General features: G+C 43.1%; 1 protein-coding gene across 2 annotated transcripts; it reads right to left on the bottom strand.

Moving 5' to 3' along the window:
* Positions 1-6: 6 nt before the first annotated feature.
* Positions 7-20,279, bottom strand: capn7 (calpain 7). 2 transcript variants are annotated; one of them, XR_006007053.1, is made up of 22 exons: positions 19,942-20,279; positions 19,575-19,683; positions 17,577-17,734; positions 17,394-17,461; positions 16,257-16,496; positions 15,591-15,677; positions 14,975-15,101; positions 14,646-14,731; positions 13,456-13,549; positions 12,307-12,453; positions 11,982-12,088; positions 11,663-11,783; positions 10,596-10,740; positions 10,185-10,284; positions 9,854-9,989; positions 9,658-9,733; positions 9,160-9,305; positions 6,330-6,392; positions 5,220-5,350; positions 4,904-4,996; positions 2,066-3,110; positions 7-1,954 (listed from the first exon to the last, which is right to left on the bottom strand). XR_006007053.1 is itself a non-coding variant. In XM_041943158.1 (21 exons), exons 1-21 carry the CDS (start codon positions 20,041-20,043, stop codon positions 2,966-2,968), a joined length of 2,481 nt encoding a protein of 826 aa, XP_041799092.1. In that variant the 5' UTR covers positions 20,044-20,279; the 3' UTR covers positions 7-2,965. The 2 variants fall into 2 exon arrangements, 1 of the variants encoding a protein (XP_041799092.1); XM_041943158.1 differs by having other exon boundaries at positions 7-3,110.
* Between the last annotated feature and the right edge of the window lie 1,265 nt (positions 20,280-21,544).

Here is a 21,544-nt window from a genome sequence, read left to right as displayed (position 1 = left end):
CAGAAGCAGATGTCATTTTCTGTATTCAGATCCGAACACATCAGTCTGTCCAACATTTAGTGCAAGTTCTGCAAACATCACATCAACATTCAGACAACAGGATGCTGCTCGATTGTCCTGCTGCATATTCAAAGAGTCTGCTTGTTGTCACTTAAAAAGACATAAAGTGAACATGGAAACAAAGAAACATGACATTCATCATCATAATGATCATTAATCAACAAGTAGATATTTAACAGAAGTGCTTGGCAATGGAGATTTAAAGCTATATTCTACTTTCAGCCTTTTAGCACACCAGCGTTTGGCTTCAGGTCGACTTTACTGTGATTAATGTTAACAGGAATTATGAGTGAAAGCTGTCAACATGCTCACTGGAACCAGTTTATCTGTGTTTCAGCCGGATGAAGGAATAATGTGAAGTTCCCTCTGCATGTGTTGAATCGCTGTGGAATTAAAAAATCTTCAGAATAAATGAAAAGACAGACTGAAACCATTGATCGAACAGTCAGACGATGAAGAAACCTTCATGTGACCTTCAGCTCTGGACATTTTCCATGACATGACATGAAACTACTCAGCGGTTGCAGACTGTTGCTGCACTCAGCTCGGACAGCAGCTTACAGGTGTGCACGGACTGTGTGACCACACGCACAGCAGCCTCAACGCCTGTGCAACCTGTTTGCTACTGAATCCACATGTAAACATCTGCAGCTAAACGGCAAAGAGTCAGCTGTCCGTCACTGATGTTTCATCCCAGTTTGGAAAAGAAACGAAAGTTTGACAAAAACAAATAAATCTGAACTCAAGGTCCACTTACTCGCTTTTTCTGCTGCTTCCAGTCACATCTGACGGTCAACACCTGTGCAGACTGTGCTCACTGATGAAGACTGTGAGCTGTGGTTTAAAAGCTGGAAAGTGGACTCTGCCTGAATGTTTTTTTGAGTAAAGTTTCAACTTCAAGCAGACGGTGAGTCGAACCACTGCAGCACCAGTGAGAAAGAAAAACAACATGATTCCATTTTCTAGAAGCAGGAAGCAGATCGATTCAAAGGCAAACCTTTGTTTTCTTTAAGGTTTTTCTTTTGGTGCTTTGAGTCAGTCAGAAATGTGTTTCTGCACATGCAGTAGCTTTAGCGTGAGACTGGCGGGCTGCAAAACAACCTCTATGTTAACTTTCTGAATCACAACATGCAGCCAACATCTGGATCTCATCCGGCAGAACACACCCCCGGCTGCAGCAGACGCCGCTGCCAAGAGGTGTGTGATGCAACCACGACACACGTTCGCACTAACTGCAGAAGAAGAAAAGCGACGTATTCGCTTCCGTAAACTGTGTTCGACAATAATCAAACTGAGAGACGATAAAACAAAGTGCAGCATATCAACACAAGTCAACAGTGGGTGTGTACTTGGCAACATGTTAACAGTTTTACCTGTAGGAGGCTGATAGCGACACACAAACACTTACTCGCACACGTACAGGTAGAGCACAGGTGCGTGTGACACCTGTCAGCCAAATCAGGCCGATACAGACGACATGAACAGACCAAATCATTCCAGTGCTGCCATGCTGGACTCCCTGTGGTGCTGCACTGCTGCACTGCTGCACTGCTCCTGAGAATAAAACACCTTTCAGGTCCTTTAAGGAGACGGATCGTCCTTCCAGCTGACAGACCGTCCAGCTCCTGGAGGACAAAGTGAGCGCTGAGTCAGCAGGTCTGTCAGGTGGAGCCGTCATTTGTTCATTAAAGTTTTCTCCACGCTGAAAGATGAAGGTTCGTATGGTGGCTGTCGGTATCAAACTTCTTCTTCTTCAGGCTGTTCTGCTGTAGTGAGCATCTCCAGCATGAGCTGGTTTCCCATCCTGTTACATGATGTTTGGTTTATCTGGTTTCAGCTCTTCAGCTTGTATTTATATCTCAGAGCAGCTCGAGTTCTACAGCAGTTGTTGTTTCTGTGGAGAAACAATAATGTGACACGAGGACAAGTTGAAGTTACAGGAAAAGAAACCTGGCAGGAATTCAGTGGAGACAGCTGTCATATGATGGACAGGTCACTCTCTCACCGAGACACCACCATGAACCTCTCCCACACCTGCCTGGATGGATGGATGCAAAAAGAAAGAAAACAAGGTGGTTGTTCTAGAAACACAGCCTCCACCCTTCTGGTTCCAGGCTTCACTTCAGATGCTGAACCTGCTGCAGACACCGGAGCATCAGTGAGGTTCAGCGCTGATGCTGGTGATCAGGTCTGGCTCAGTCCTCCGCTTCATCCCGAAGGTGTCGGATGGGGGGCTCTGTGCAGGCCAGTCAAACTTACGGAGCTGGTTGGTGCACAGAGGCGCTGACATGTCGAAACAGGAAGGGGAAAACAAACTGTCGGCACAAAGATGGAGGAACGCTGTTATCGGATATCTTTGTCTGCTGCAGGATTAAGAAGCTGTGGACAGCTGTGTCCACAGACGTCCTCCGAGTCCAAGGGGAAGTGACTTTGAGATGCTCACTGCAGCAAAACTGACCCTGAGAAGAATCTGCTGCTTCCCGGCAGCTTTGGCGTCGGTGCTGCAGCTCTCGGCTGGTGTTCATTTCAACCCTGTTAGCTACGTCGCCACCTGCTGGCTGCGAGCTCGCTGTCGCCTCATGAGATCCATCAGATTGATCTGTCTGATCCATGATGAAGAGGGACAGCAGCTCTCTCGCTGCTCTCATCACTATCACTTTGTCTCCTTTATTTTTTGGTGAATTTAATCCTAAATGTTCACTGTTGGGGGGTTTCATCCCACACTGAAGTTCCTCTTGATGATTCCTCATTAATATTTTATTCCTTCACAGTAACTGCGTGGCTTCATCAAGTCGAAGCTCTCTGTCTCATTACAGTACCTCAGTGAAGCTTTCTGCCCGTTTTATCGAGGCCTCCCTTGACACCTCACTCCCGATCCAGCCCCCGCCTCCCTCCAGCTCCGTCTTCATTGCAGCTGGGAGACTTTGACGGGCGACGTGCTGGCAAAGTCCAAGAAGAAGGGTCCTTCCTGTTTGGGCAAGAAGGTGGTGGGGATGATGTTGTAGATGCCTGCCGGGACGTGGTCCACCTCCATGTAGCAGAAGCCACATCTGGAAAAAGAAGAGGACTTTCAGAATCCACAGAGTCAGTTCAGTTCAGAGGGGGAGAAACAACAGAGGCAGAATGATCAGACTAACTCCCAGACAACTCATTTCCAACTTCAAAAAGTACACAGTGAGGAAGAGTTCATGTAGATGAAGACGCGTTCATCCTCATCGTGCTGCTCTGTGCTGAACTTCCTGTGGAAATGGTCACAGTAACAATTCTGGACTGTGTTCACTTTAACACTCGTTTATGGAAAAACACATGACTCTAAAATGTGTTTCTAGATAGTTTACCGTATTTTCCGCACTATAAGGCGCAGCTTCAATGAATGGCCTATTTTAAACTTTTTTCATATATAGGGCGCACCGCATTATGAGGCGCATAGAAAGAAAACTACCGTACTGTGGTGTCTGGGTTGTGTTATGCATCCACTAGATCAGGGGTCAGCAACCCGCGGCTCCTGAAAATAATTAATGAGCATTTATCTAAAATGTATTTTATTTTAGTTTGTTCGTTTGAAACAAACACAGCGCGCTCACAGATGACAGCTGATCCTGCGTAAAGATGCAGGTGACGGCGCACAGCCCTGATGTTCAGGAGCAGAAATCACATTAACAACGTTTGATTAATATTTTAATTGCCTATTATTTAGCATATATTCATATTTTTTCATTGTTCAGTGAAACATTAATTTTATTATTCAGGTTGACAGCTGACTGCACACACCAGTAAAAGGATGACGGCACGCAGAGAGTGGAATACCGCTGTTACTTCGGCCACGCCCCCTGACTACGATAGCCATAATTAACCAATATTGATCCATATAAAAGGCGCATCGGATTATAAGGCGCACTGTGGGTTTTTGAGAAAATTAAAGGCTTTTAGGTGCGCCTTATATGCGGAAAATACGGTACTTTCAATCTGCAGATCAAGCCTCTGTTTGAGTTTTAGTCTCGTTATATAATGATGAATAATATATAAAAACATATGAGTTAAAAACAGTAAAGTGAAGCTACGGCTTCTACAAATGTGTAAAAGAGGAGAACACAAAGGCTTTTAATTCACCTGGTTAAAGACACACATGGAACATAAAGACCTCAGCGTTAATTTAAAGTAAGTGACGTTCATTGATCAGGAATCGATCGATACATCGGCTGATATTGCTGTAAATCAGATATACCAGCATCACTTCTCACAGCACAGCAGTGATGAAGATCTGTTTGAGGTCATTTACAAACACTTTCTCCATCACACAGTTTGTCCATCAGGGAATCAATAAATGATCGTCCCGTTACTGATGTGGGCGATAAATACTGACGAGATGTTTCTGCTTGTCGTGCAGTGATGCGATGGAGCAAACACACTCACATGCACACTTGAATTTGCTCATCGTACAGGCTAGTTAATTGAATTGATTGCTGATTTTTTAAAAGAAGCTAAAAGTACACGTTAGTCTTTATCATGAATCACTTTCCTCATGATCAACTTTAGCAGATCAATAACGACCCTTAAATCTGGCAGCATGACTTTGTTTCAGAATGACATCATTTAAATTTCCGGGTTATGTGAGTGGCCTGGTTTAGTTTTCTCTACAAGCATCCAAATCTCTAATTATTTGTTTCCAATCCTTTCATTTAAATCACTGTGTCCGTACAGTGAGATGAGAAATTAATTTCACGTTATGATTCTGCGATGTGGCCTGAAGGAGCCTACTGACACATTTATGTGCTTCCTGCATCGAGGCTGCTGATCTGCGGTCAGCACCTCCTCAGCTCACGGCGTTTGTCTTTATGTGTACCTGTAATCTCCACTGCTCTTCTTCTGGAAGGCAGCCGGGCCCGGATCCCCCACCGTCGACACCGTCACCATCTCGAAACCAACACTGTACTGCCTGCGGACACAGAGGGAGGAGCAGAGGCGAGGCGTCACTCCCAGCAATACACTGCCTCAACGGCAGCTGCTCTTTAAACACATCTCTGTATTTTTTATTTATGCATTTCCACTTGTGCATTTGTGGTATATTTAATCCTGGATTTAACCTTGAACTCTCCTGCTTTTTAACTGTTTGTCTTTATACTGCATACATCAGTTCGTCTGTCCCTGACCAGCCTGACCTGGATCCTCGCAGCTCGACGAGCAGCGGTCCCGACCGCTCCAGGTTCATCTGATAGATCGGGTTGTGTTTGTATGAGTCCTTATAGTTCCCACAGCCTCCAGCACTGAGTCCCTTCCACTGGCCATTAATCTGCAGACAGGAGCAGAGACACAGACACAATGAATAAAAGCAGGCAAAGTTAGTCTAAAACCCTGATCCCAGAACAGTCCGGACGCTGTGTGAAACATAAAAACAGCATCAATCATTTCCGATCAAACTGTTTCCTGTCTTCAGTTTCCTGAAGTGTTCCTGAGTCCAGGTGTTAATCTCTTTATCCAATCACGTGTTGACAAAGTGTTGACCCTCGCTCCATCCTCACTGTGAACCACTGAGCCTTTCAATCATGATGCTCTCACCTGTTACCAATCAGCCTGTTTACCTGTGGAATGATCCAAACAGGTGTTTGTAAATCATTCCACATCTTTCCCAGTCTTTAGTTGCTCCTGTCACAAACGTGTTTTAAAAATGTTGCTGCATCAGACTCAGAATAAGCAGATATTTACAAAAATCAATGAAGCTGATGAGCTCAAACTTTGTGCTGTTTTCTTTTTTTTTTCATTCAAATTTTGATTTAGAACAAAATCATAACAAATCTTACAGCACATCATGTAAACTATTTTTTCCTGTTTTTCCATTTCCTCAATCCCAGGTAACAGAAAATTCACATAAAAATAGAGTTCAAATAAAATAAAACAATCAAGATATGACCCCCTGACATACACCGAGGTAGCACTGGAGGTACAGGAACAAGGTTTTAACTTAAAGGGGTGCTTCCACCTTCAACATGCCCCTTATTACTAAATACAGAGAAACATTTAATAATGAAACAGAATTTAAATGGTGAGAAAGGATCAAAGTAGAAATAAATAAGATAATAAATAAAAAAAATAATAATCTTTTATTGAAATACCAATTAAATGAATAAATAATCAATGAGAGAGGAAAAAAAAATAGTATGAGTGATGGTGCTGTTTTCTAATGAGCACATATCAAAAAGGATTAGCAAGTTATCACGTTCTGTTGTTTTTGTGCTTTACACAGTGTGGGGTGTAGAGTGTGAACAACATACCCGTTTGGTCTGAGTGAACGGATTTGGGATCTTTGAGAAGGTGAATTTGCATCCGGAGTACACCTGTGGAAAGAACAAACAGGAGCAAAAGCAGGGAATTACAAAACCAAAAGGACTACCTGATTTTACAGCTGTTTCATTAGACAAAGTGTAGCATGCTTCCACATGGTGGATACTGCGCTTTGCTGTTAATTTATTCATGACTATCTGCACACTAAATAGAGCTTTCACATCAGCGCTGTTCGGGTGAAAGACATCACATTTCCTGCTCTGATCTTTGGAGAAAACTCTGCGAACAAGAGAGAGTTGAATCAGTTATTCTCAAGAGGATTTTCAAAGAGCAACGCTGATCTGAGCTGAGAGCAGCGAGAGAGCGAGAGCGTGCGGCGGTTACAGGAGTTCAGACGCTGCTGCACACATGACGAAGAAGCACACACATGAAACATACAGCAGACACGTGCACAGAGCGCACGCCTCGCTTAACGGGTGACTTCAGCACCAACAGCCCCCGCTGCAGCAGCAAGAGCAGTGCATGAATTATAAATGACAAAAAAAGTATATTTGGGTCAAACACACACACACACACACACACACACACACACACACACACACACACACACACACACACACACACACACACACACACACACACACACACACACACACACACACACACACACACACAGACGAAGGAGAGAAGTGAAGAGGACAGGAGAGATCACAGCGAGGCTCAGGGAATGTGACAAGAGGGAGTTCACGCAAGAGATTTACTCAAAGCAAAAACGATTTACTTAAACTGGAGCGAACTCAAGTGAACGGCAGCAATAACAGCGTCTGATCAATGCAAGTGATGCAGGGATGTGTGTGGAAGTGCTGAGGGACTGAAAGGAGAGGATGCTCGGTGGGCGCCCGCTGTAGGAAGAGAGAGACGGAGCGAGCGCGTGGGCAGGGTTTCGATCTATTTCACCTGAGCCTGCCGGGCTCAGGTGAAATAGATCAGCTGATGGCCCTCCTGAATCAGTAAGGACAGCCTCCAAGACAAAGAGAAGGGCGCCACAAAGAGGGGAGTCGCCGCAATACGCACATCTGACAAGAGCAAAAGCAGCGTGGATGACTCCATTCTTACACTGTGAGATTTTAGATCAGATGCTTGGAAGACACCTGAAATACACCCAACTAAACACCTACTGATTCTGATTCTTCCTTCTACTCTCAGCGAATGGATGCAGTTCAAGCATCAGAAGAAAAAGGCTGTCGGTGTCCAGAGGTCCACAGAGTCAGCCCACCCCAGGCTCACGACTCAGTGAACAGAGGACAACCAGCTGAACTCACTGGTTTACTCCCCAGCCATGAGCGTAAAAGGAGCATAAATTACAAAGAGGATCCGACAAAGAGATGCTGAAGTGTTTGACACCATGAGTCTATTTTCAGGATGAATAAAACTGAGCAGCCTGAGCTTCAACCTTCTGTTCCTGTGTTGTTCTGTGACACAGATAAAAAGACAAAAGTTGACTGAGAGTCTAATTCAAATAACTGAATTTACAGAGTCAGACTTCATCAAACTTCAGCAGGTGTCACAACTACAAAACCTTTTCAATTCAGGCTGAAACTCGTGACCCACAAACAACAGCGACTGAAACACTGTAACACTGACTTTGGTTTTACAGTATTAAAGTATTAAAGTATGATGGAAAACTATGAACAATATGGTGCAGAAATTATTGGAAATGATCACGGAAGTGCTTTGAAATGTTGGCTTAAAGGATAACTTTGGTTTTTTACAACCTGGACCTTATTTCTAGCATTAAATACGACCATTTACTCACCCAGACAACTTTGGTGGCATTTGGAGTCGTTTTGAAGAAATTAGCCCCAGAGGAGCGGCGCGTATATCCGTATAATGCGAGTACTCGGGGCATCCATGCGCAGCCTCTATATAACGCATAATCTGCTGCGAAACTCGTTCATATTCCAATATTTTGTTATGATATGCTGGTGCTATTCCCCTCTGAGCCGGCGGTCGGCTAGTTTAGCTGTAGTTTGGCACAGCTGTGGTTCGTTGATGCGTATCCGTAGCCGACCGCCGCAGAGTCAGCCGTGTTGTGGCTGGCTGCTCGCAGCGCCCGGCGTTCAGTAATGACATCATCCACGTCAGAGGTAGTTGCCTAGAGACGCCGGATGTTGATAACATGCCACCACGGGCTCAGAGGGGAATAGCACCAGCATATCATAACAAAATATTGGAATATGAACGAGTTTCGCCACAGATTATGCGTTAAATAGAGGCTGCGCATGGATGCCCCGAGTACTCACATTATACGGATATACGCGCCGCTCCTCTGGGGCTAATTTCTTCAAAACGACTCCAAATGCCACCAAAGTTGTCTGGGTGAGTAAATGGTCGTATTTAATGCTACAAATAAGGTCCAGGTTGTAAAAAACGAAAGTTATCCTTTAATTGGACTCTTCCTCACTCTCATTGCGATGAGCTTCCTGCAGCTGCAGTAGTGACAGTGACAGAGGATTAAAAAGCCTGCAGCACAATCCACTGTCACAACCATCCCATGTGTATAAGATCTCCTGACAGCTCACCACCGAATGCAAAACATCCCAGAACTAACAGCCTGCAGCACGCAAGAGGAAAATATTTCAGAGTTTTTGATATCTTGGAAGCCTTTTTGGAAGAATTAAACGCTGTTTAAGATTTTTCAAAACCTGCAGATAAAACATGTAAACAACATAAAAAGTGATGTTATTTGTATTTGTGTGTCTACATGCTGTATGCACGCTCATTTAACAAAAACATCTCTAGAACTGGAGTTCTTCTCACCCGCAGCGTGTAGTTGATGGTGTTCTGCTTCTCGTACTGGGAAACCACCAGTGTGAAGGTGTGTGTTCCTGCGCTGGTCAGCCTCATCTTGGTCAGGTAATGTGGGCTGTTGATACGGATGCCGTCGATGTAAGGAGGGGGGTCCGCTGCGGAGGGAGACAGGGAGATTATTTACAGTGAATGACCAGAGGCTGGACCTCTCCCCCCTGCTCAGGTTTTGTTAGATTAAAGTTTGTTTCATGGAAGCAAAAAGTTTGGTTGCTGAACTGTGTCTTCTGAAGTCTGCTGCGGTCTTTGTGAATAATGTATGAGAGAAGTTGGGGGTTTGTGATGGACGAATCTTTCTTTAAGGCATCTGACCTTGTTGTGAAATGCAGAAATAAAAGTCGTGACAAAGTGTCGCCTTCAATTTTCCTGCTGCCACAAATCCACAGAGCAAATCTCCCAGCTCAGCGCCTCAGAGAGAGAACGGCCTCTAAGGCATCGATCAAAGCTCACCTGGGTAGTAAACCTTCTTCCCATCTGTCTTGTAAACAACGAGGGTGATAAACTCCCTGTTTTGTGCGAAATCATCCTGGACAAACAAACAGAGAGCAGTCATTCGACAAAAGTGAAGCCTCACAGTCACACATTTGTAGTTTCTAGTCTAAAATCGAGTATATCGTGATCTGGCTTCGTCTTCATCTCCCTCCACCTTGTCAGTGATGTGTCTGGTGAGCAGCACCCACACAGCAGCTCCCCCTGCTGGACACTGGACCTCCAGCTTGTACTGGGGATTGTTGGCCAGGCTGTAGACGTCCTTCACCGGGCCCTGCTTCCCATCCCAGCTACTGCAGACAACACACAACCCAGAGCACACAGGTCACAGACTGCGACTCACAGTGAGCCTGTTCACTCTCATCAGGACCGCATCGCTTCGTTCGACCCCGCAGCTGACGAGAATTTACATTTAACGCACATTTCCATCTCAACGTTCGCAAAACGTGGCAAATATACACCTCATCCAAAAACACACACACACACACCTGTGAATGCAGGAGGACTCTTTGAACAGGGCGGGGGTCCAGCTCAGGTAGATGACATCATAGTACTGACAAAGGTCCTCCCATGCGATCCAGAAAACACCTGGAGATCAACACAGAGGAAAAGATATGCATCATTTATATCTGATACACTGCGCAGCATCCGAAGGATAAATAAGAACTCTAATGAGTAAATAAAGCAGATTTCCCTGAGTTTGTGATAATTCTCATGATCTGATACGATTTCATTGATGCTCCATCAGTTCAGGTGTCAAACCAGTTTGTCTCCAGAAGCCACAGCGTCCAATTACAACAAGTACAAGTAGGAGCTCAAAAACATTGACTTCATTGTCACTGTATGAAGTTCACATGTGACTTTCTGTCCATACTGTGTTCATGAATGAAAGGGAATACCATTATCAAACTTCTGTGCTGTCTTGGGGTCAAAGTTGAGGTATTTGAGGAGTTCGGGGGTCCAGTTCTTCTCGTCACGCTCGCTGTAACGCCCCTTCCAGCGCAGGTGACTCCACGGATTCTTCAGCTGCAGGAAACGCATCCCCTGCGAGAGCAACGCACACACAGACCAGGGGTCAGTTACAACACATGCAGCAGATGGAAGGACAGGAAGTTTATCTGCTGGCTGACCAGCAACCTTCATTTGGGTGGTGGGGGACGCTCAATTGGCCACGCTGATAATGCCGTCTGCTAAACGTCAAAGTCATCGTATTCATTTCCTGCAGTGTCATTTTAAAGGATGATGTATCTGCTTTCTATATGTTCAATATGTGAATGGGATGCTAACGTTTCAGACTCCTAGAATGTCCGTATGAGGCTAAGCTAACACAACGCTGACTTTCTCCACAGTTACATTTTTGATACAGAGAGTTGTGCTGAATTCATACATTACATCTCAATTCAAACTGTACATAAAGCCAATTAAGCCAAATGAGGAACTAAATGTACTGTCATTTACAGCCATGATGTTCAAGACTTTATCTTCGTCCAAGCATCACTTTCATCAAATCAAGTGTGTTGTTAAAACTTACTGTAGTGACCCCTTTCGCTAATCGATCAAGTCCACCTGGTTTCTGATGGTGTAGACGACATGTCCACTCCACTGCTTTCTCCAAAATAATCACGGTGCTGTTTATTGTTCATATACTTCAGTTCCAATAGTTGTTTGCTTACCAATGCAGAATACCAAATCAGAACTAAACAAACACCAAAACGATGCGTCACAACACGACACGGTCTAAAACTGTTTGCTTCCCTTCCATCAGCCACACCTGATTGCCTCACCTGGCTGATCATATGACCTCTGACACTGCACAGCAGGGACGCCCCCAGTGGTGGGAAGCTCACAGCAAAAATAAATCAACAAAAATAAAAAAGAAACACGCACAGAAACGGCTCTTACACGTATGTTTTACATTTCCCTCAAAGTGCTAACGACAACATGCTAATGCTACTTTAATGCTAACCTTGTAATCCCTGATGTCAAGAACAGCGTAGGCGTGCGTTGGCACTAAACCCCATCTCTCCCCTTCTTCCTCTGTCATCACCCCCGTTGCCGTGGTGATGAGGACGTCACCCCTGTGAAACCTGGCAACGGAGACAAGCAGACACAGAGGGAGGATGGAAACAGATGTAAAGAGGGAAAGAAAAGGAAAAATAGAAAGAGTAAAGAGGCAAGGACACAAAAAGACAGATATCAGAGAGAGTGTGAGGAAAAAAAAACTAAACGAGTTTGTTTTAAATCAGAAAAATATCTTTTTCTGTGCAGGTCTGTGTGCTGCTCACCTCTGGAAGAGCATACGGAAAGTGTCGTCCTTGCTGAACGACTGATTGTCTGAGTGCATGGCGATGCGTTCAGGGATCCATCCAGTGAGCGCGTGCAGATCGATGTTCTGTAACACAGAACAGAACAAATATTTTAAAAAATCAAACTCTGTCGTGACCTTATTTCTTGACAATCACCAGACTTTGGTGTGTGTTCACGATGGCGTCCGCCCAGAGCGGCTGGCTGCTGTGAGACCTGGACATGATCAGATGTGTCTTATTATAAACTTCCAGCCTGTCAGATTCAGCTTAAAGGAATATAGAAATAAGATTTTGTCCAACTCACCGAGTTGGAGCCGGGGAAGTCGTAGCCTCCCATCACCTTCATGTAGGCTTTCTCTATGAGGGAGACCCAGAGCTCGTTCCTGTTGCTGGAGTAGGAGCACAGCAGCTCGCCGTTACGGTCCACCGGCAGGAAGTCGTCTATAATCACCTGCAGACAGAGACAGGGCGCCGGTTTGACGGGCGCTGGGTTTGAGTGATGAGCAAAAGATCACAGCTAGTTTGTCTGTGAATACGGGATGTGTCTATATGAGTTTGTGCATCTGTGCAGTTTTTTTCAGCAGAATTTAAGTTTTCATAGTTTCAAGGTTTTTAAATTTGCCTGCGCTTTATACAAAAGTCTTCACGGTCTTGCCCCCCAACCTCTGAATGAATTTCTAACAAACAGGACTGTCAGGGGTATGAACACCAGGGCCTGTGACAGAGGAGGCGTAGAGATCCCTTCCAGACGCACCACATTTGGTAGAAATGTGTTGTCTGTCTTGGGGGGGGGGCATCTGGAATGTCTTACATATTCCTCTTTTAAAGGAAAGCTCAAAGACTGGTTAAAGGATGCCCAGAAGTGTGTCCATTAAGTAGACTGAGACCACTGGATCTCGTTAAGTTGGACTGTACTCCATTGTGTGCTTGTGAATGTAATTTTGAAATGTGTATTTTGTAATTGTATTTTTATGTAATGTGTACTTCCATGTTTTTAATGTGTACTTCCATGTTTTTAATGTGTACTTCCATGTTGCTTTATTAGGCAATTAACATTCTGCCCAAGGACTACAGTTGAAAATTAGCTAATCAGCTATAAACTGGCACATTTACAGCCATGTTCATCAATGTGCACGGTCCTAAATAAATAAATAAATAAATAAATAGATATTTATTTAGAATATAATTTAAAAGCTGCTTTATCCTTAAAATCAGTAAACCTCATTTCAAAGTAATAAAACAGCTTTCAGCGAAATGAAAACACACATTTGCACATTCTGCAAACTGAGAAAAGTTCGTCACCTTCACTTCTTGAAGAACTACGTACGTCCACAGCAGCAGAAACGATTCCTCTCTGTTACTCTTTACATTCACAAACAGCAGAATGTGCTTTACTACCGTATATTCTGCTCTATGTCGCGTCCTGTGCTGCAGCTGGAGATCTGACTTTTACCTTCCTGGGAACGCCGTTGATGTGAAGCTTCACCATGTACTTCCCACAGGGGTTATACTCTGGTTCCCCTCGTCTGTTCTGAGGGTAGATGATGCTGCAACACACACACATCATATCTGTTTAATGGGCTCATGCTAAGCCCATGCATTAGACAGATGCTGCAGATGTGCTGTGTGTCTTTGATGACACTGGCAGACAATATTGGCTTTTTATTGAATATCTAATATAAGCCCCAAATAAAATGGATATAATGAGGGGTTTTTTAACTGTACTGTACAAATGATCACTTCTACTCTGTTTGTCTACATGACATGATGCCAAGAATAGTTTGTCAGATTCTGTCTCTCGATATATGACAATAATATATTGTTTCCAACAATATATGAATGATTGAAAACAGAATATTTGACTTTATTTGGTCTGAAATTAGTCGACTTTAAAGATATTAAACTTCAAATGAAATACAAGTACCGTATTTTCCGCACTATAAGGCGCACCTTCAATGAATGGCCTATTTTAAAACTTTTTTCATATACAGGGCGCACCGTATTATAAGGCGCATAGAAAGAAACTACCATACTGTGGTTTGGGGTTGCGTTACGCATCCACCAGATCAGGGGTCGGCAACCATGCAGCTCAAGAGGCTCTTTCATCGCTCTGATGCGGCTCTTGAAAATATTAATGAGCATTTGTTTAAAATGTATTTTATTTCAGTTTGTTCGTTTTGAAACACACACTGCGCGCTCACAGATGACAGCTTATCCTGCGTAAAGATGCAGGTGACGGCGCTCAGCGCTGATGTGCAGACGCTGTGCGCTGAGGTTCAGGAGCAGAAATCACATTAACAACGTTTGATTAATATTTTAATTGCCTATTATTTAGCATATATTCATATTTTTTCATTGTTCAGTGAAATAGTCATTTTATTATTCAGGTTGACAGCTGACTGCACACACCAGTAAAAGGATGACGGCACGCAGAGAGTGGAATACCGCTGTTACTTCGGCCACGCCCCCTGACTACGATAGCCATTATTAACCAATATTGATCCATATAAAAGGCGCATCGGATTATAAGGCGCACTGTCGGTTTTTGAGAGAATTAAAGGCTTTTAGGTGCACCTTATAGTGCGGAAAATACGGTATATATAAGTATGCATCTGTTAATACCAGTCAGGGCACACTCGCTACCTGGTGATGAGTTTCTTGTTGTAGCGCCTCTCGTAGGCCGCACTGATGGCCAGCGACGCCACGAACGAACAGTCAGACACCACCGTCTGGACAAAAGGAGAGAGGATCACATCAATGAACAGAAACAACCCAAAACAAGTCTGACAGTTTGACATATTTCACCATAAATATCATATAACCCAATCTTCCTCTGGACACACAGAGATGCAGAGAACAAAATTAACTATATGAGTCATATTTCATATCTAATACATGGTCAGTTTACAAGCCTGCCGTTCACATACGCTACCATTAAAGAGGGATCCACTGACTCCAGCTGCTAATCTGACCTGTTTGATGCTGAAGCTGGACACAGACATGATCATGGTGGGGTTATTGCAGATCTCGTCTGGTCGGACCCAGCGGGAGAAGATGGCTTTCTGTTTGGGTGACAGCGCCAGTTTCCCTGTTTTGTCCCTGGAGAGAAAAATGAAAAAAAAAAAAAAACCCTAGAAGGTTGATTTCGTGATGACATGTAAGTATTCAGTCTACCAATAATCTGAGTGTTGTGCAAAGCCTCTAAAACTACATCTAGACTTCAAGGTTTTAGGCATCCTTCACTTGTCGGTCTCATGAAACAGATGCAATGCTATTAGTACAAATGCATTCATTTAATATATATACACACACACATTCTTTCTTTTCCTGCATGCTTAGTGAAGCATGTCAATAAAGGCCAATCAAATGTCCTAAATATCCTTTTATACTCTGCATTTATGAAACCTACTTAAATAGGCCTATTTTTGCCCACTGAATTTCTGATATTGTAGAAAGTGTAAATGCAGATTAAGGAGCATTTTATCATTTACTACCCTGTGTGACAACTTGAACGGCACACTATACAAGCTTTGACACAGCGCTGCTAACCTTAATAAGTGAAATGAACAGAACAGAAAGCAAACTCACGAGAAAGGGACAGGAAAGGCAAATCGCTCCCTCAGGTCCACACTCATGAACGGCACGTAGGCTATGCCGTTGATGGTAGACGTGCTCCTGACGGTTAAAGAGGAAGATTAGTGCAGCGGAGCAGCTTTAAAAATGAAACCGTTCCTTGTCGTCAGCGCGGGGGCTCGTGATACAACAAAAGGAACAAGCTTCAGGTGCAATGAACTTCAGTTTTTCTGTGGCCTGCACACCACCACAGGATGGCAACGCAGTGATTATTTTTCCAGATATCTTTATTGCTTATTTAACAGGAGATTTCTCATGGTTCCCACCTTTTTTCAAACATGTTTTTTTTGTGGAAACTGGTTAGTCCCAATGCTAAAGATGCCACCAGTGAAGAAGACAAAGCAACATTTTCTTTCTTTTTCAGTCCAGTCTCAAATTTTAAAAAGCAAGTCAGTGAGTCTGAATCATTTGAGTTCAGGGCCACCTTCAAAAGGCTCGACAGCCACACTGTCACCATCAGACAGAACAGACAGATGTAACTGGTGGTTAATGATGTGACTTTTCATTTAGAAATCAGAGTTTCACTGCAGATTAAAACATTTCTAGAAATTGTTTTCTAAGATGTTTTAATCAACTCTTCCCTGATTGGACGGAAGCATGAAAGCGTTTTGCAGGTCTCACCTGAGCACCTCGATCTCCTCAGACGTGTAGCGCTGACCCTGGGGCTCGCTGGACTGCACCGCCCGGACCGGCTGGGGTTGTGGTCGCTCATGGAGGGAGAAGTCCGGCCCGAGGGGGAAGAACTGGCGAGCCGGTCCCCCAGAACCGCCCACACTGCTGGGCTTGGTTCCAGAAGGTCCCATCCGGTCCTGAGTGTGACCTGGAGTTGATCTGGACTGAGATTCTTTTAGACCCTCCGCCCTGACAGAACATAGTGCAGGAGAACGTTACATTCATTATGGAAACTGATCAATGTTCAAAAACAGGATGAAAAAAAGGGTAATTATTGCAGACAGTTCACAGACTGTGATTACTTGCAGGATATGAGCATTTTTATGTTTCCATAAGTTTCCACCTTTAGATTGAGAAAAAGCTATAAGTTATAGTTGTATCTGTTCTCCTTTGAACCCACTGTCCCCGAGTGCTCCATAACGACTGCTTTCTGTATGAAGTTTGAGCAGCTACATGTGATTGTGATACGGACTCATCGTCTTCCTAAAGCTGGCTACAGTTTGTCACTACTGAACTTCACTGCCATCTACTGGATGTTAATATGTATGTCATGTATTCCACCAGGAATAAAGGATCCATTCCAATTCTGATCCACTCCGTTATTTAACAGGTTCTTCCTTGGCCTATGCAACACACTTCCACCAAGTTTCATGAAAATCAGGCCTGTACTCTCCTTTCATCCTGCTGACAAACTGGGCTGAAGACAGCCTCTTTGGCAGGCATCAAATCTGGAGAACTACGTTTACCACAGACTAAATTCATCTATTAACCTAAAATGAAATAACTTTCATAAACAATGTAAAAGTGTCGTACTAACTCCACGTATATATATCCTGTGTCCATCAGTGTACTGCTGTCACCTCTTCAATATGCCAAATGTCGACGTCCTTCTCTGATTGTTTCTAAATGATCTCCAGATCTTATTCACAACATCTTATCATATAATTTGATGTGTTAATCCCAGTAAAGACATTTAATTATGGCTTTCTAATTCTGAAACGCTTCCAGTCACACTGGAACTGTATTGGAGACGTGAACGAGTCCGAGCACAGCATACAACACAGCCCTGTCATGTAGAAGACGTACCTGTCTAAAGCCTGACGGGCTAGCTGCTTCAGCTTGGTCTGCAGCGCCTGGTCCGACGTCTCGTTGGACTGTCGCAAACAAACAGAAGGAGAACGATTATGGAAGCAAGCAGGAATAATGTGAAAGAAGACTGACTGAAGGTTAGTCACTGTCTCTGGGAGATGACAAAGAGAGAAGACCTACAGTGTTAATGCACAGCTCCACAGCCTGAGTGTACAGTTCAATGGCTTCATCATCATTTCCCTTCTCGTCTTCTGCGAAGGCCTGGGTGACCAGGAAGTGGGCACGCTCCAGGTCCACCTGCTGCCTGGACTTCAGCGGGTCACTCTTTTGTGCCTGGCCTGGGGTTAAAGGAACAATTAGGACACACAACGGACAACCTGACAAAAACAGATAGTAGCTACATGGCAAACTTCACGTTCAATTATGATTCAAGCATTCAATGATTATTGAAAAGTCAATGAGTAATTGTAATTCTGGAACTAATTCAGTCAACCATGGCTGGTTAGACTGGGATCCAGTTTAAGAAGGATGTTTTTTTCATCTGCTCGATCCATAATAGCACCAAAAGTCTGCCATCAAGACTCAAACTGAGGCTCGGTCAATTCACGTGTTCCCCCAGTTTAACAGCACAAGTGATGCTGAAACACATTTCTTAAAACATCTTTGCTTAAAGAGTTGTAGAGTCAGCAGCATGTAGCATATAAAATCATCATCATCAAATGCAACAGCCTAGCAATAAATCATCCCCTTGCGAAGGTTATAATGTTCAGTTCATGTCCAAAATGTTTACTGAGGTGTTGATTCAACTATATGGTCATTTTGGAGGCTGTCGTTCGCGGTGCCGCTGAATCGGATTGTGTTACAAAGAGAGGTTGTTTCACATCAATGAGGGCAGACTTATTTGCTTTTAAAAGTCAGGTTCATACTGGACTTATTGCTGGTTTCATTACAGAAAGAACAAGTTGGATAATTCAAGAGTAACATGAAAAATGTTGTTTATCTTTTTCTGGACGGCTTAAAAAATAAAACCATATGAGCACAACAAGAATCAAGAGTTGCTCTGACTGAAAAGTTTGCTTTTCCTCTCACAGAAAACAGCTCCACATAGTCCTAAACGTCATCGACTGGCTGTCCAACAAATACGACACTCCCACAGTGTCTGTGGTCACACCCATGTGTGTGCACGCACACGCACGCACACACACACAGTGTGAGGAGAGTCACGGAAAAAAATAGTCAGACAGCACATGAGAAAGCATGTCCTCAGGGCCCTTTCAGTAGCAGTCCTCAACAATTTCTACCACAAGCACTTCACCTATGCAAGACTTCAGACTGGATTAGACAGACAGATCAAATTTGAGGTGAACGGTGGTGAGGGATGAATAATAACAACTAACACAGTAGAGGCTGCCAAGTGCTGGATGTAAAACTTCTGCTGTCCACGCCTAGCAGAAATATTTATAACTCAAGACGACTCTTCAGACGCCATTTTTTTAATGTCTATGTTGAATTGGTTTCCAGCAGCTTGTACTGTGAATACAATGCTGTTTGTCCGTTTGTGCAAATATGCAAATCAATATGCAGTGTCCGCGTACTGATAATGTATGTGTAAAAAAAAAATTAAAGGGGCCATGTGTCTGCTATTTAATTTTCAGCCCTCATAATGAATTAACTGAAACCTATGTTTTCTTAGAAGGAGGGGAAACACCATGAAACTTACAGAAATGTGTCTGAAACAATAACACTTGATGAGCTTTGTAAATTGACTCAGCTGTTTAACTTGGCATACATGGTTTGTAAAGAGAAGGGATATAAAGCCATCGTGGTGCAATGCAAAAACATGACAGAACGCACTGAACTAAACAATTAAAAGAAATATCAACTGAATCTACCATGCATTTGCACATGGGAGCAGTGAATGTGCGCAGCTGAGAGGCAACATGATGCAGAAATAATAAAACAAATAATGAAAATAATTCCCTTGGTTAATAGAGGAAGGGTCAGGGTTAGGAGAGAAGAGCTGGAACAGTAGGAGAATCTGTGCATCTGTGCTTCTTAGCTGCTGTTCGTGTGTCACCCAATGAAGAGCAGTAGATCAAAGATGGAACAAAACAAAAACAAAAACAAAAACAAAACAACAACAAAAACAAAACAACGGGTCAGGTCAGGTGAGCATACCAGCATTGTGAAGGGCTTGGACCCGATCCAGGTACTCATTCACTTTGTCCTGGATTCCCTCCAGTTTGGACCCTGCCATGCCAGCATATATCAGGGCCTGGGCTGCTTCCTATCGCAAAAAATCATCATTATAACATGTATTTATTATGAATGAAATGCTACTGTAATTTGTACATTACGACATTTCTTTGTCTGGCTTTTAATGTAGTTATATTTACACTAAAGTACAATCCAAAGTTGCAAGCTGTAGCTTAAAGTGCAAGTGAAAGTGAATGTTTATTTCTAGGTAAAAGATGCTAGGTGAAGTGCTAACCCTGACAGGTAGCAGCTATTTACACCTGTCAAGGTAAAATGTATAGCCACTTACCTTATAATAAAACACAGCCTCGTTATATTTGCCATTCTGGTCATATGTGACAGCTGTTTTGGCAAATTTGACAGCATCGAGCTCCAGCGCCGTACAGTCCATGCTGAACACAACTTGTTGACAGAGTGACAAGCCGTTAGCCAGCGAACAGGCTAGCTAACCGCTAGCTGCCGTAATTCGCCAAAATAACAAAATAGATGTCCTTAACTCGAAACACGAATCGTTTCATCAAGACGGATAAAGCATAGTAAAGATAATCCAGACCAGCGTCTTTAATCCCGTGGAGAAAACTGGCCAGTTAAAGTTTTGCTTCACCTCTTGACAGATGACTACTAGCGAATACCAAAACAACCATGTTGTTTCCGGGTGACACGATTCGCGCAGTCGCATTACAGGACGTAGCCATACTATTACTGTGCTGCATTCAGGTGCTGTAAGGAACAAATAAAGCTTTCATTCGAGGTGGAAGCAGAATGTGCTGCACAGAGTAAGTCAAACATTAGAGACAGTTCAAACAAGCATATCAATAACACGTGTAAGTTAAGAACCATTTAGAAAATAAAGTAATGCAAGGCAAGAAGTTAAAATAGCAAATCAAAGCACTGAAATTGATTTGCTCCCTGGTTCAGTTTGTTGGAGAGCTAAATCAAGATTCAAGATTCAAGAGTCTTTATTGTCACTGAGCATAACATGTAAATGTTAGAAACAATATGAAAGATAAGACAGTAATAATAAAATAAAATAAACATGCAGATAAAAATATGCGTAAATACCAGAAATGAGAATATACTATTTTTAATGGCTGTATGAGTGCTTACAGAACAAATGCTGACTTTGATTTTTCTTATCATGACATCTAAACTGTTTTTTTTTTCCTGTCACTGAAATTCTTGCAGTTTGTTCTATTGCTGAGTGGTGGTCAGTATGACTTTGCTAATTAAACCAAAATAAATAAAAACGTTAACATAAGGGAAGAAAATCCTGCCTCCATGAGGCTAAGTAATGTTGGCCCCTGCTGGCCCCCAGATATTAAAACGAACATTCATGGTCTTCTGGTGATGATTCTTAATGGTTGAGGTGAAATTGTTATTCTTCATATGTAAAGCACCGCTTACAGTAGGTCAGACATTTTCAGATCTTACAGGCTGATGTCCAGTTTGGATCAGTCACATGAACATACACTTATGTATTTACTGATTTTGCTTTGTTACTGTGTCTGTATACAGTGCCATGCATTCACTCTGGTTACAGATGTTCATTCAAGGCTACCTGATGAGCGAGGCTGCTTTCAAAGCAGAAGTAAAAGATGCAAAATCTGTTTCCTGTACTTGGTAATATTTTGTTTCCTTGCTTGCTTTTGCACTTGAAATATTAAATTTTTCAGTGTTGGTGCTGCCGAGGATCCCAAAGACCTTGCATAATAAACTAGGCCTAGGCCTGAAAACAACACATTCTCGTTCGACAGTCAAGATAGCATTAATAAATGTGCAAAGTCTGGTTACACTACAAATAAAGCTTGCTGAGAAACATTTCAGGTCACTGTTGCAGTTTGATTTGGTTCATGCACCAAATCTACTTGTTTAGGTTTAGAAACCTTCATATA

This window comes from Chelmon rostratus, chromosome 8 (genome assembly GCF_017976325.1).
Source record: "Chelmon rostratus isolate fCheRos1 chromosome 8, fCheRos1.pri, whole genome shotgun sequence".
Classification (NCBI taxonomy): Eukaryota; Metazoa; Chordata; class Actinopteri; order Chaetodontiformes; family Chaetodontidae; genus Chelmon; species Chelmon rostratus.
Note: the sequence above shows the minus strand (reverse complement) of the source record. Positions and strands in the feature narration are given on the sequence as shown.